This window comes from Tachyglossus aculeatus, chromosome 12 (genome assembly GCF_015852505.1).
Source record: "Tachyglossus aculeatus isolate mTacAcu1 chromosome 12, mTacAcu1.pri, whole genome shotgun sequence".
NCBI lineage: Eukaryota > Metazoa > Chordata > Mammalia > Monotremata > Tachyglossidae > Tachyglossus > Tachyglossus aculeatus.
This window is the reverse complement of record NC_052077.1, coordinates 6,372,279-6,388,909: the sequence shown is the minus strand read 5'-3', so window position 1 is coordinate 6,388,909 and position 16,631 is coordinate 6,372,279. Positions and strand designations below refer to the sequence as shown.

The window sequence follows — 16,631 nt, the reverse complement described above, 5'->3', positions numbered from 1 at the left end:
CCTAAAGGTTTCCTGGTGCAGTGCTCTACTAATCTGCTTTAACAGATTTACAAATTGTTACATGTCTTTCTCGAGCTGCAGAACGTCACTGGGTGACACACACGAAGACTGCTGTGCTGTTCCTCATGTTTATAAAGAGTTGCTGTCATTGGAACGGCTGGTGAAATATTCTTAATGCTAGCATATCTGGCTTGCCAGTAGTTGAGAGAGGGAGAGAGAGAGAAAGAAAAGGAGAGAGAGGGAGCTTGTCAGTCGCTCTGGCAGGCAGTTTACAACAGACCTGTCATCAAGTAAGCACTTGGGTTTGGGGAAAGAGCCAGCTTGGGTTAGTTGAGGGCCATGGGTGGCCATTTTCAGAACGGCACCCACCCAAGGATACCTCTCCACCCACAAATAATAAACGCCCAATCTGGCGTGAGAGCATAGGGTGGATGGGGGATAGGGGTATGGGTAAGGGATGGCATTGAAAGTATCCACCCCCTACTTCAGCCCCTCAGGGGAAAGTGGTGGGATTAGAAAACAGTTCCTGCCAAAAGGAGATTTCAATGCAATAGTGTTGGTAGACGCAATCCCTGCCCTGAAGGAGTTTTCAATCTAATCAATCAATCATTTAGTGGGATTCTTTCATCCAGTATTATTTATTGAGTGCTTACTGTGTGCCTAGCACTGTACTAAACACTTGGAAGATACAGTATAACAATAAACAGACACATTTCTTGCCCACAACAAGTTTACAGACTAGAGATGAGCTTACACTGCCAAATCTGTTATACTGAACTCTCCCAAGAGCTTAGTACAGTGCTCTGTACATTGTAAGCACTCAATATGGTTGATTGACTGATTATGATTAATCAAATGCCCATGTGGAACAGGCTTACATTCTAGAGGAGGAGTTTTCAGTCTATGTGCAGGCCACTGTACTAAGCGCTTGGGAAATTACTGTAAAATAGACTTAGTCGACACTCCCTGCCCATAAAGAGTTTACAATCTAGTGGGGGAGAGAGACATTCTCCTATCAACACCCAGATTCGGGCCAGGCATGGGACACTCAGTTGCCTTGGATCTCAGACTGGTCACTGTATTCACTCCCCGCTTCTTCCATTCGGAAATGGGGTTTAGACAAAGCTTTTCATCAGGTTTTACATTTTGTGTCCCTTTAAAGGAGGAACATCTTAAAAACTGCCCCATGAAAAATTCATTGTGATTATAATATAGTTGCATGCATTTGAAGGTTAAAACTGCAGGTCCCATTTGGCTATCCCAGTGGGAAAATGTTGGAGCATGTAGTCCGAAATATGCCTCTGCTGCATTCGTGATTCAGTGCTGTTCCACTGTAAAAAAGGAAAATGTGCTAAGGGAAGCAGATGCTTTTGTGTGTTTCAGAGTAAATGATCATAATGGCCTTCCTTGTAGCGTCTTTTTCTCTAAAAATCTGTCGTCGAGTTAGGGGATTGCTGAACTCCGTTGGAAAATATAGTTCTTTCTCTTTCACCTTTCCAGAGTGGACCAGGCATGAAAATGACACAACAGTGAACTCATCCCCCAGTGAAAATCCAGCTTGATGTAGAGACCTGTGGCTAATGGATATCAGCTTGTTGTGGGCAGGGAATGTGTTTACCAATTCTGTTGTATTATACTCTCCCAAGTGCTTAGTACAGTGTTCTGCACACAGTAAGCGCTCAATAAGTACAATTGACTGATTCATTGATTAAAAAATGCATACGATATAAACTAGCCTGATTAATAGCACTTTCCGAAGATGATGTCTTGGGTAACGGTGGCTATAGCAGGATACACAGCGTGTTGAGAAATAATACCTAATGTGAGAAGGGGACATGTTGTACATTACATACTCTGTTGTAATGTACTCTCCCAAGCTTAGTACAGTGCTTTGCATACAGTAAGTGCTCAAGAAATATGATTCGTTGACTGATGAGCAATAGAGGCAGATGTTGTAAAATGCCATTACCAAACTTCTTTTCTGGAAAGGCAGTTTGCATTCTTATAGACTCTTTAAGCATGGGAAATATGTCCATCAACTCTTTTATAGTGTACTCTCCCAAGCACTTAGTACAGTGCCCTGCACACAGTAAGCACTTGATAAATGCCATTGATTGAGTGATTGATTGTATACCTCAAAAGGAATCCAAGAACACTAGGAAAGAATTGGCATTCCTTTAAGGAACAGAATATGAGTTGGCATCTTCAAAGGATTCTAGGAAATCGAGACCGGCTAGGGATGAGAAATGCTTCCAACCCTAGAGACATGAGAAGGGACTTCAGAAAAGTCCGGGAGAAGTAGTTTCTCTACTAATTAGGGTAGGATTGCCTCCAGAGCTCGCTTCTATTTCAACAAGATTAACTTGGGTGAGGAAAAGCAGAGAGGACCATTCTGTCTCTGCCAATCTAACCTGCTATTTCAAAAGCTAATGACAACTGTAATTGAAGCTCTGCTTGGCAAAGAAAAAATACATGGTTTTGAGAAGAATGATGATCTGAAATTGCAGCTGGGGAAGGGATATGTGGTTTAATAATGTGAGAAGTATTTTTCTTAAAGCTTATTAAACTGGAGCTCAGCATTCCCCATGGATAATTTTTCTGATTAAATACCCCAGGTCTGAGAATCATGCTTGGTCCTACAGAGGAGTTCTGTTTTCTCTTTAGCTGGAGCAGTTTCACCCACTGAATCATGGGTGCATTTTTGTAGGAAAGGAAAGTGCTCTGTAGGGGGAAAAAAACTTCACCATCCTCTTTACTTGATGGTATTAAGGCAAATTTCATAAGTGGACACTACCAGGAGTGGAGTTGTTAACTATCAATTATTCAATTCAGCACTTATGTCTTCTAGACTGTGAGCCCACTGTTGGGTAGGGACCATCTCTATATGTTGCCAACTTGTACTTCCCAAGTGCTTAGTACAGTGCTCTGCACACAGTAAAGGCTCAATAAATACAATTGAATGAATGAATGAATGAATCTGTAAATTTATTTATTTATATTAATGTCTGTCTCCCCCTCTAGACTGTAAGCGCATTGTAGGCAGGAAACATGTCTGTGAACTGTGTTATACTATACTCTCCCAAGTTCTCAAGGTTCAATAAATAAGCACTCAGTAACACAGTAAATGCTCAATAAATACAACTGATTAATTGATTGGAACTAAGCAGCATGGCCTAGTGGAAAGAGCCCAGACCCGGGAGTCGGAGGGCCTGAGTTCTAATCTTGGCTTGTCACGTCTGCTATGTGCCCTTGGGCAATTCATTTAATATTTCTCTTCAAAAACTTAGGTTTGTAGTTTTCCCAGGAAAGAAATGAAATCATTTCTTTTCTGTTTAAAGGAATTGTCGAGCACATGAAAAACTGGATTTATAAATGAAGACTGAGTTTAATGTTTAAACCCTATCATTTGCTACCAAAGGTGTTACTGTACTTTAAAGGAAGTTGAAACAGTTCAAAATTTCTCATTTCTGTTCACTTTATTAAATGAGTCTCTCAGCAAAAGTCCTCTAGACTGTAAGCTCCTCATGGCCCTGGAATGTGTCTGTAAACTTCGTTATATTGTACTGTACCAAGTGCTTGGTACAGTGCTCTGCACACAGTAAGCACTTAATAAATACTTTTGACTGAGTATTTACAATAAAATAGCAATGGTGTATTTTTGTCACCAATTTTTTGAAGCTTTTGGCTTCAGTGTTATCACCCTATCCCTGTGTTGGGTTCTGATATGGACCAGACATTCAGCTGCAAAATGTGTTTTTGGTTATAGAATGTAAGAATCATAGACTTTGTCTCAAAAATGGTCTGGACCCCCAAAATTCTGAAAACCTTGACACTTCGAAGAACTACTCGAGAGATTAGGTAGACATCATAGTTTCTCTGACCTGAAAAGCAATAAAATAATAAATAATAATTCCTAGGCAACTCATCGCTGGATCTATAATGATGTTTTAACCTGTCTAATTTTTTTGTGGGGGCGGGGGGCAAACGCATTTTCAAATTCATGAGTGAAGAACAGATCACTGAATTCATAAGCAATAAACTAGTGGCCCACAAGTTTATGTATTTATAGCTGTTGATGGATACTCTGCTTGTAGTGTTACTAGTTTTCAGAAGCTTCCAGGAAATCTGACTCTAGCACTTTGGGGTACTTGCCATTTATTTGATATACAACATATCTGCATATTTTACTATCTGAAGCTCTCTTTTAATTGAATGAAGCAAGGATCATTACCCGTCAAAGTTTGAAGGCAGGTTTTTTTCATCTAAGGCCAACTCTTCACTGGAAATTTGGGGCAATTATATACATTCAACTCAGTGAAGCCCCAGTTATGAGGGTTTCCTTGAGGGAAGGATGCATTTGATTAGGATAAGAGACTGATTACAGTGGCCTCTGGGTCTTCTTTGATCTAGATTCATCCAGAATTGATCCTGAATTAGGGTGATTCTCAGGCCCAAATCTTCAACAGATGCCAAGTTCTACTTCCTTTTCTACTATGTAGGCCTGCCCTTTAATTTGGAAGATCATAATACCCCAGTTCAACCAGAATAGTGCCTTATTCTTTAAAGTGTGCCAATTTCTTTTAGAAACATCAAGAGATCAATTTAGTGAACACTTTCAATGTGGAGCACTGTGATAAGTGTATGAGAGCAAAATTTAGAAATATACTGTAACTGGCTCTATAGCTAGTTATTGGAACATAGTCTTTTCGTAACTCTTCCACTGCTCTTGCTTCCAAGTGCTTTGACTTCCACTAAGAACATGTTTAAAAGAGGACCAGATTAAACCCTACCACGTTCTCAGATGTGTAGTCTGGGAAGTCCCAGAATGTTGGCAGATTTTCATCTATACTTTCTCCTCCTTTTACCCCTCAATCACTGTATTTAACACGTGGGAGTGTACAATACAACAGAATACAGCATGTTGCCTGCCCATAATTAGCTTGCAGTCTAGAGTCTAATCTGTACTTGCTTTGAACATGGAAGTTGCTACTCTTAGACACTGCAGCACCGAATTTGACCATGTACTAAGAGTGATGTTGCTGGAGTTTCTGTCAGAATCCAACTCAGAGACTGCATGATTTTTGGATTGAGAGAGAAAGTTTACACCCCAAATAAGTAGCCAGTTTGCAACATGAAAGCAACTAAATGTACATTGACTTGATTCAATTGTATTTATGAAGCACTTACAATGCACAGCACTATGCTACGTATTTGGGAGAGTACAATATAACAATAAAACAGACACATTCTCTCCCTCTGTTTCCCTAGGAAGGTAATTGAACTTATCAGAATTCCATATGAATGATGTACCAACATCTTATCTTCTTTCTAAAAGAGGTTTGAGATCATATTATTTTGTACTCTCACAAGGGCTTAGTACAGTGCTCTGCATGAAGTAAGCGCTCAATCAATGTTATTGAATGATTGATTGTTTGGTTCAGGTTTATAAAGACCATTTGGCCAGCACTTTGAGATCCATAGCTTTTGAGCTGTTGAAATAGAGAAGCAGTTTGGTTAGTAGAACGAGGGGTGCCGGGTTTTAATCCCGGCTCTATCACTTGTCTGCTGGGAGACTTTTGGCAAGTGCTTCAGTTCCCTCATCTGCAGAGTACCTGTTCTCTCTCAATCAATCATATTTATTGAGCACTTACTGTGTGCAGAGCACTTTTAAGCACTTGGGAGTGTGTAATATAATACCAGACCCATTCCCTGCCCACAAGGAGCTTACAGTCTGGAGGGGAAGAAAGACATTAATGGAACTAAATAAATTATGGATGTATATATAAGTGCTTTGGGGCTGGGAGGGGGGATGAATAATAATAATAATGGCATTTATTGAGCACTTACTATATGCAAAGCACTGTTCTAAGGCTGGGGGGATACAAGGTGATCAGGTTGTCCCACGTGGGGCTCACAGTCTTAATCCCCATTTTACAGATGAGGTAACTGAGGACCAAAGAAGTTAAGTGACTTGCCCAAAGTCACACAGCTAAGTGGTGGAGGTGGGATTTGAACCCATGACTTCTGACTCCAAAGCCCATGCTCTTTCCACTGAGCCACGGGCAAGTCAGGGTGATGTAGAAGGAAGTGGAAGAAAAGGAAAAGGGAGCTTAGACAGGGATGTCCTTCTAAAGGAGATGTGCCTTCAATAAAGCTTTGAAGAGGAGGAGAGTATTTGTCCATTGGAAAAAAAAGGGAGGGCATTTCAGGCCAGAGGAAGGACATGGCAAGAGGTTGCTGATGAGGTAGATAGAGGAGATCGAGGAGTATGGCATTAGAAGAGTGAAATGTGCAGGTTGGATTGCAGGAGAGTAGTGGGGTGTAGTAGGAGGGGGCAAGGTAATCGAGTGCTTTAAAGATGATGATAAGTAGTTTCCGTTTGAACTCCTACTTCAACTGGGAGCCCCATGTGGGACCTGATTATCTTGTATCTACCCCCGTGCATAGCACAGTGCTTGGCACATAGCACTTAACAAACACCACAATTATTACAATTACTAATATTACTAAACCTTGAAGTGCCACTAGTGCCCAACTTTTCAATTGACAGCAAAGCTTTGAACATAGCATCGTGGGCAGTGAAATGATTTGTTAATTACCAGAATGCTGTTTATTTTCTCTCCTCGATGAAGTATATTCGGTGCTCTTCGAACCGGTGCTTATATGGTGTACATTTTGATGACCAAAGGACTGAAGCCGTCAGTATGTGACCAGAGTTTTTACAATGGACCTGTCAGCAAATTCTGGGCTTATGCATTTGTGCTAAGCAAAGCACCCGAATTAGGTGAGTAAATATTGTGTCTGTTGTGTGTGTCTCTTTCTCTCTCCTCTCTCTCTCCGTCTCTCTTCCCTTTTCATACATGGGGTATATTTAGGGCAAAAGAGTTTACATAGAACACATGCAAAAATTCAGCACTGCTATAAGAGCACTTTGAGGGGTTTATAAAATGCACACAGGCCTCCCTCTAAAGCATATTCACAGCTGAACTAATATTAGAATAAGGAAAAAATAGGCAGTCAGTTTATTTCCAAACCTCACATCTATATGCAGATTCATCCCCAGAGTTTTGATTCAGATTAAAAGATTAGGCTTTTCATTTGGACAGACTCATATTCTCATTAATGAATGATGGGGGCTGAACCTTGCCGTTATTTGTCTTTTTAACCCGTCAAAGAGACACCTAGGAGGCGAAGAATCTCACCTCTCTGCACACAATAAGCGCTTAATAAATACGATCGAATGAATGAATGTGCTCAATAAATACCATTGATTGATCTACTGATTGATTGAAAGTACACTTCCTTGTAGAGGGACTTTCTGGATCCCACTGGGACACAGAGTGGCCTAGTAGATAAAGCACGGTCCTGGGAGTCAGAGGACCTGGGTTCTAATCCCAGCTGTGCCACTTGTCTGCTTTGTGACCTTGGTTAAGAAGTCACTTAACTACTTTGTGCCTCAGTTACCTCACCTGTACAATGGGGATTAAGTCTGTGAGCCACATATGGATTATGGATTGTGTTCAACCTGATTATCTTGTACCTATCCCTGTGCTTAGTACATGCCCAGCACATAGTAAATGCTTAAAAAAGGCCATTAAAAAATTGCACCATTGGAGATATTGGTGCTGCTATTTCTATCTTCAGGATAAGAGTAAGTAAGTAGCTTTCATCTAAGGCACTTATGCCCTCCCCTCCTTTATCCATTTCCCCATCTCCTTAAATCCATGTACCACAGTAACCTCCCCAGCCAAGACAAGTGGCTCCCAAATCTCTTCAGAGTTGACCTGGTACGTAGATCTTGCAGAATTAATTTATCATTCCTACTGATAGACACCATGGAACAATGATTCGCACTTTTGCATTCAGCTTCAGGTCTTCTGTTTACCATCAGTATTTTATGCTAGGATCATTCTTTGAAATATTAAAATAAGATGCTCTCCCTTTCTCTGTCATCCTAAATGTGACACCTTTATGGATCTAGCTGACGTTCTCCAAGAGCAGACTGCCGACTTTGACAGACATGGTCATATTCTTGAGAAAACAATGCCGTTTCCTAAATTATTACTCCCTGCTGCCCATCGTTTAAAAATAATCATCCATCCATTTATGGAATAATAACTGCCTCTTTTTGCCCATTTTTCATTTTCAGCCTTAATGCTTAAGGAAAAATTTCCCATTTTGTATTTTGAGTATGTCTTGATTTTATGCTCCGTGTCTACCTTTCTAACCAATACCAGATTCCGTGACCCAGATATAAGCACCTTTTTAGGGTGAGAAAGGATGATGATTTATTTGGAAGGAGAAAAAGGAGTTCAGCACCCCTCCCCCATTCATAATGACACCGCACTTTCCATTAAATGTTCCTGATGTAAGAAAGGTTTTCTGTTTGAGCAGAAAACAATGAGCTCAGTTCATTGAATTAGAGGGGGTTACAAACCATCAGAACAAGCGAAGGGAGAGAACTTTCAAACTGCTTTTGTGTGTCCAAATCTCTGGTTGCCTACTGTTTGAATTACATTAAAACCTGCTGAGATTTGGTTTTGTTCAAACTTGAAAACATCTGCTCTGGGTCTAGGACCTTTCTAAGTTGAGCTTGCCATTATTGCTGAAAATCTGAGCCAGCAACAGTCCAGCTAATGCAGCAAATGAGAGCACACAATGGCCCCTGCACCTTCCATTTTCCATTACCAGCAAATGTGCTTTGTATTTTCAAGTTCACGAATTTGCCCCTTGGGGTTCAGAAGCAGTAGCAGCCGTAGTAGCAGCGGCTATGATATCTGGAAATCTGATAGGAACTTTAAGCTCTTAGAAGAACCCACTGCAAGCTCTGCAGTCAATAGGCACTCGATAATTTTACCTAACCACCTGATGGGAGAAAATTGACCGTGACTGACCCAAATAATAATAATAAAAAGGAACAAGAAGACAGATGAAAGAAGCCAGGAATGAAATCATTATCTCTCTTGCCAAGTGGTGTGGATTGTTTCTTCAGGATGAACCCCTTAAAAGGTCCCAAATCCTCGTGAGGGATAATCAGAATTGGAAACATACTTCCAGTGTGCTACGTATGGCTTCATTCATCCCTTCTGCTTAGATTTCTTTACCAGGGCACTGATCTCTTTGGGCTAGGAAGGTTGAATGTGTCTCTCTCTGAAACACAGCATGTGATCTAATAGTCTAATAGTCTAATACATATGGCAAGTCCTAGAAATTTGGGGCCTAGTCTGGTTGCAGACTGAAATGTGGTATCCAAGCCCTGAGCCACGTAGAAATCATCTTAGATACACAGCAAGTGCATTGGGATTCACTTTCTGGGGCTACTGCAGCTATGAAGATAGACATTTATCTGGTCTATAATGCTCCTTATTCTTTTCTTTTTTTAGTGGTATTTGTTAAGTGCTTACTTTATGTCAGGCACTGTAGTAAGCCCTGGGCTAAGTAGGTTGGACACAGTCCCTGTCCCACATGGGGCTCTAGTCTTAATTCCCATTTTACAGATGAGGCACGGAGAAATGAAATGACTTGCCCAGGGGTGGAGCCGGATTAGAACCCAGCTCCTTCTGACTCTCAGGTCTGTGTTTTATCTATTAGGGCACACTGCTTCCCCTTAGTAGTGGTAGTAATAGCAGCACTAGTAGTAGTACTACTGCTGAGTACTTGCTGAGAAGCAGCATGGCTTAGTGGAAAGAGCCTGGGTTTGAGAGTCAGAGGACATGGGTTCTAATCCCACCTCCACCACTTGTCTGCTGTGTGACTTTGGGCAAGTCAGTTCACTTCTCTGTGCCTCAGTTACCTCATCTGTAAAATGGGGATTAGGACTGTGAGCCCCACGTGGGACAACCTGATAACCCCGTGTCTGACCCAGAGCTTAGGACAGTGCTTGGCAAATAGGAGGCACTTTACAAATACTATCATCATCATCATCATCATCATCGTATCTACCCCAGCACTTAGAAAGTGCTTGACACATAGTAAGCACTTAATAAATACCATTATTATTAGGAGTAGTAGCAGTAGTAGCAGCATCAGTAGTGGTGTCGTATAGCCGCAAATTGTATTTATTGAGTGCTTACCATGTGCAGAGCACTGTACTAAGCACTTGGGAGAATACAGTACAATATAACAGACACAGTCATAGTAGTAGCAGTAGCAGCAGAAGCAACTTTCAAGTGCTTGCGTAGTGCGGCGCACTGTACCAGGTGCTTGGGAAATACAAATAACCAAGTGATACATTCCCTGCCACATAAAAATATTTACAACTAGAGAGGCCAAAAGTGAGTAAAGTGAACATACATACCTGCGTGTAAGGAGAGTGTAAATAAGTTAGTTCCTAGGTACTTCATAAGTTTCTGCTTCCATTAGACCAGCACAACCCAGCAAGGCTCTATCAGGAAATAATCATAATAATAATGAGTAAGAATAAGACTTGTAATAGTATTTGTTAAACACTTATTATGTGCCAAGCACCGTACTATGGATTTGGACAGTCCTTGTCCCACATGTTACTACTCACAGCGCAAGGAGGAGGGGGTAGGTGACTCGAATCTACAGTGAAAAGAGCCCGGGCTTTGGAGTCAGAGGTTGTGGGTTCAAATCCCGGCTCTGCCACTTGTCAGCTGTGTGACTTTGGGCAAGTCACTTAACTTCTCTGGGCCTCAGTTCCCTCATCTGTGAAATGGGGATGAAGACTGTGAGCCCCACGTGGGACAACCTGACTACCTTGTATCCACCCTAGCGCTTAGAACAGTGCTTGGCACACAGTAAGCGCTTAACAAATACCAACATTATTATTATTATTATCTGCAGTTTGTTGTGGGGGTCATAGGGTACCAAAAATGGTTGGGGTAGGGGGCCTCCAGGAAGAAGCTGGAAGATCCCAGTGGAATCAGATGTTAACAGTGCTCTGCACACAGTAAGCACTCAATAAATACAATTGAATGAAAGTGGGAAAAAGTGTAGGGGTCATCAGCCCCACACAGGAACAGAACAGAGAGCAATGGTCCCTTCTTCAGTTTCTCCTACACACAACTGAACTTCTTAGTATTTTCCTCAAACATTTCAGAGAAGCAGGGTGGTCTGGGGGAAAGAGCACAGGCCTGGGATTCAGAGGACCTGGGGTCTTAGAGGACCTGGGTTCTAATACCAGCTCTGCCACTCGTCTGCTGTGTGAACTTGAGCCAATCCCTTAACTTCTTTGTGCCTCAGTTCCCTCACCTGCAAAATGGGGATCCAGTACATGTTCTCCCTCCTAATTAGACTGTGAGCCCCATGTGGGACTGGATTATCTTGTATCTACCCCAGCGCTTAGTACGGTGCTTAGCACATAGTGAGCACTTAACAAATAACACAAACCAAACACCTCAAAGCACATCAGCCTCCTCGCAAACCTCCATCAAGCCAAATCTCTTGCCGAGTGAATTTAAGGCTCTCCCTTTCACCCATCCACTTTCTTCTCCCCTTCCTTGCAAGTGGGCAGGGAATGTTTCTGTTATGTTGCCATATTGTGATCTTCCAAGTGCTTAATACAGTGCTCCGTACACAGTAAGCACTAAATAAATACGATTATCCTTTCTAATCTTTTTCAACATTAAACTTGAACAAAGAGGAGGAGACATAGGATGTGTGTCCAACTCCAGTGCTTTGGCACTGACTCTTTACCCTTAACTCCTCCTAACTATGCAGTGCTTGCAACTCTCCCATCTCCAAACCACTGCTAATGTCCTTCCCCCTGCATGGAATTCCTGCCCCACTTATATCGGCCAAACCACATTCCTTCAGTTGTATTTCTTGAGCGCTTACTGTGTGCAGAGCACTGTACTAAGCGCTTGGGAGAGTACGATATAATTAAAAACGGACAAATTCCCTGTCCATAACAAGCTCATTTCTGAGATTTTCATGGTAATCTAGGCTACCCTTAGAGTCACTGGGAGGCTATTTGGTGCAGAACAGTGAGTAGCGGCCTAGTGGTTAGAGCATGGTCCTGGGTGTCAGAGAACTGGGTTCTAATCCGAATTCCTCCACTTGTCTGCTGTGTGACCTTGGGCAAATCGTTTGATTTCTCTGTGCCTCAGTTACCTCATTTGTAAAATGGGGTTTAAGATTGTGAGCCCCATGTGGGACATGGACTGTGAACAACCTCATTAGCTTGTACCTACCCCAGTGCTCAGTAGAGTCATTCATTCAATCATATTTATTGAGCACTTACTGTGTGCAGAGCACTGCACTAAGCGCTTGGAAAGTACAATTCAGAAACAAGTATAGGCAATCCGTACGCAACAACAGGCTCACAGTCTAAAGAGCCTGGTACATATTAAGCACTTTAACGAATACCATAGAAGAGAATCACTCAATCAACTTATTGAGTCCTTACTGAAGCCCTTGTTCTACCTACTTAGGAGAATACAACATAAACAAAACCTCATGGAGTGTGGAGAATTATCAAGGAAGAATCAGTCACAGCCCACAAAGGGTTTACAGTCCAATGGGGGAGATGGAGCCAATACAAATAGACTGTATTTGTATCGGGGGGAGGAGGTTTTGTCCTATATATTGACTTGTACTCCCCAAACGCTTAGTACAGTACTCTGCACACAGTAAGCACTCAATAAATACGATTTAGTGAGTGAATATATCAAAGAAGTTGGCACTGCCCAGGGTATCTACCCTAGAGTGCATATGTACATGCAAACATTAACACAGGTCTGAATGTCCCAAACATGCCGTGCACATACAAACACCGTCCCTTGTTAATCTATTTGTTGTGTGCAGTTTGCAGCTACACAAGTATATAATTAGTGTAGGTACTAAGGACATGTTATTTTAAGGGTAAAAATACCAAATCTATTCACAGGATATGGAGGGTGATACATTAGTTCTGAGGTTACTCAGGTGCATGATGGGGTTACCCTGGGAACACTTCATTCAGAAGGGGGATGTTTGGTATCGCTCTGGAGAAGGAGAGGGGGGAAAGAAAATTCTACTTGGATGAATGGGTTATGGGCTGGCTTCGAGGGGTCAAAAGATCATCGGGTTAAGTGTAGAAGGCAAGGATCAGTTCAGGGGCCAGATAGAGTGGAGAGACTCGAGGAAGCTGTCACAGCCACTCAAGATGCAAAAGTGAGGGCATGCAGTAGATGTTTAGCAGACGAGTTGGATTTGTGATGGGGTTTAAATGCAGTTGGCCTGTGCTCTGATGATCTGGAAATGGAGTGAGTGAAGGGAGGGAGTGTAGATGGTAGCCAAGCTTAGACCCTTGAGTAGATGTACGATCATCTCTCTAAGATGCCTCCTGCAATAGCTTCTTCAGTTTAACAGCTGGAGGTTTCTTTCTTTTCTATTCAACACCAATTCCATGTCAAAGAGACATAATCTAACACAGTTATTGGCTAGTCATTGTTGTTGAAGCTACAGCCATTAGAATGCAGAAATCCATTTTTCCCTATGTCTCCCCAGAGGCAGTAACTCCGTGGCATAGTGTATCTTTACCCATTCTGAGAAAGCAGTTTGCCAGGCAATGTAGCTTTTCTTGATGTCTATCGTAATTGTCTTTCTCACTGAAATCCATTTCAAGAGAAAAGTGACATTTAAGACTCTCATTTTATGCCCAGTATTGTCAAATCAAAATTCACCCAGGATTTTCTAATTTAACCCAACTTATTCCTAAACAAGATTGCAATAGGAACGTGTATTATCTAACGCTTGGTAACATTTCTCAAATTACCTACTTCCCTGAGTGAATCATGCACCCTTGGGTATATCTTTCAAAGACTTCCTTCTTTGACTTAATGGCATTGGTTTGTTGTATTGTATTGTCTTTGTATTGTATTGTCCTGTCTCTTGTATTGTACTCTTCCAAGCACTTAGTACAGTGCTCTGCCCACATCATCAGAAGGAATGACTCCTTGAACTGCGTTACTTCTTGGAAAGAAAAATCAAGGACTATCATGGGTGACACATATATTTCAGTTTTGCGAATATCCTATAATGTCATAACTCATTATTTAAAGTCCTAATTTCTAGATTAAAATTTGGACCTTTAGAGCTATCTGTTCTAGAGTACAGTTCTTTGTGCTGATAATAATAAATGTGTATTTTTGTTATTGAAAATATTATATTCATGACTCTTATCAAGTGTTCCCCTTTCCCACTCAATCCCTAAGGTTTTCCAATTGTCCAACAAAATCCGACTGTAATGATATTTATAGCCCAGTCACATGAACTCTCACCATTAGCACCTCTCCCTGGCCTCTAGAGATACCGTGTGTTTGTCCTTACAAGAACTTCCCTTTTGAACTTTTGTTCTGCTTTATTTTCTCAGACTTCTGGAGATGTGAAGATAATCTTTCAGACTCTCTTTGGGATGACCAAATTTCAATTTCATTTTTCTCAAACTGCAAAATCACACTTAGCCGTTGGGCCCATTAAAGGTTGTCTGAGAGGGCCAGTAATAATAATAATGATGGCATTTGTTAAAGGCTTACTATGTGCGAAAAACTGTTCTAAGCGCTGGGGGGGATACAAGGTGATCTGGTTGTTCCATGTGGGGCTCACAGTCTTAATCCCCATTTTACAGATGAGGTAACAGAGGCACAGAGAAATTAAGTGGCTTGCCCAAGATCACACAGCTGACAAGTGGCAGAGCCGGGATTAGAACCCATGACCTCTGGCTCCCAAGCCCAGGCTCTTTCCACTGAGCCATGAAACATCTTAATATTCTGAAGGCATCCTCAGGGCACACTGCCTAAGAAGTCATGGGGTGAAAACAGGGAGGTTCCCACCATTTTCACCTTTTTCAAGTTCAAAAGAAAATGAATTGTGTATGTGTGTGTGTGTGTTTGCATGTGCCAGACATAAAAGTATGTAGTTGACAGAATATTCTTGCCCGATATAGGACCCGATTTTAAGATCCCCAATATTAATATGGAGAGGCAGGGAGGAGAAGAGTCTCAGACAATTGTGTTTTCTTTCAAGTTCCAGCATCTGAAAACCGATTTTACTATTGTCCCCCTCCCAGGTTGAACGAGCTGACAATGAGAATGTCCCACTGACTAAGAGGCCGAGTCAGGTCCAGTGACAAGCTCTGTAGGTCTCCAGGAGAAGGGGAGGTGAGAGAGAAGGGACAAAACCTTAGCTGAATGCTCCGTGAGAGATGAAGAGGGAGAGAGAGAGAAAAGGAAGGCGGGAGAAGGGGAGGCAGGATGAGGGGAGCAGCAGGAAGAGCAAGAGTTTAGCCAAGATTGCCCTTGAACAGGCCTAGTCATTGTCCCTCACTCTGCCTCCTCCCTGCATCCCCTTCTGTGAAAAGACTCTGCCCGAGAGTCTGTTTAATACAGGATAGCCCGTCTTCTAGCACAGTATAAGGGGCTCATCCAAGCCATTCATGCTGCCTTTGGTTTTCTCCCTCTTCCAGGAGACACGATATTCATTGTTCTTAGGAAACAGAAGCTCATCTTCCTACACTGGTACCACCACATTACCGTGCTGCTGTATTCTTGGTACTCTTATAAGGACATGGTGGCCGGGGGCGGCTGGTTCATGACTATGAACTACGGAGTCCACGCGATGATGTACTCTTATTACGCCCTGCGGGCCGCGGGCTTCCGGGTCTCACGCAAATTCGCCATGTTCATCACGTTGTCCCAGATCAGCCAGATGCTGATGGGCTGTGTGGTGAACTACCTGGTCTTCTCCTGGATGCAACAGGGCCAGTGTCCATCTCATGTTCAGAACATCATCTGGTCCTCCCTCATGTACCTCAGCTACTTCGTGCTCTTCTGCCACTTCTTCTTTGAGGCCTACATCGGCAAAACGAGGAAAGCAGCGAAGGTCGACTAGGGCTGGAACTGAAGAGGAAGCCACAGCTCAGGGTCATCAAGAAAAACAGACAAAAATGGCACAAGGAATTATACACACACGTGCGCATATGCACACACACAAACATACCATATGTATATATAAATATATGCATATATATATATATATATATACACATATGCATATGTGTGTGCAGCTAAAAAATGGGCAGCTTAGGGGTAGCTAGGTTGGTTAACCCAGTAAGTTTTATGATCCTTTCATGGTGAGAACTCACTGAGTTCAACTCCATCTCAAAGGAACACTGCTGCTGAAAGATATCTTCCCTCTTGTACTGTCAAATCTAGGAAAAAGAAACAGAAAGGAAAGACAAAGAAGGCCACTACCGTGGTGGAGGAAAAAAAGGGAAATCATATTTAATAAGTGTCATATTTCCCTAAGGACCGAAGAAAGACTTTTACTAAAAACAACTTATTTCTATATCCTTTCTAATCTTTTTCAACATTAAACTTGAACAAAGAGGAGGAGACATAGGGTGTGTGTCTGACTCCAGTGCTTTGGCAGAGACGAAAAGCTCCGAGCGTGAAAGTGTCTTGAAGATCTTCTCTGAAAAGTGGTTAGAAACTAATGCTCTAGGAATTAGGGAACTGATCGGCTTTCCCACTGCGTACTAGAATACAGGTGCAGCTCTGGGGAAATGGGTGCACACAGATGAACCTCGAGCAAACAGATGGTGCTGTGTGAAATTGTTCTTTTAATGCGAGGAAAAGTATCAGTTTCAAAGGAGGAATCATTTGTCCAAGTGCATTTCTGATGGAAGT

General features: G+C 42.1%; 1 protein-coding gene across 1 annotated transcript in view; it reads left to right on the top strand.

The window, feature by feature from the left end:
- ELOVL6 (ELOVL fatty acid elongase 6) overlaps positions 1–15,936 on the top strand; it is a 134,801-nt gene extending 118,865 nt beyond the window's left edge. The window contains exons 3-4 of the mRNA XM_038755279.1: positions 6,633–6,784; positions 15,410–15,936. Of these exons, the coding sequence (XP_038611207.1) occupies positions 6,633–6,784; positions 15,410–15,834 (577 nt within the window). The 3' untranslated portion in view covers positions 15,835–15,936. The remainder of the gene's footprint in view (positions 1–6,632; positions 6,785–15,409) is intronic.
- Positions 15,937–16,631: the final 695 nt, after the last annotated feature.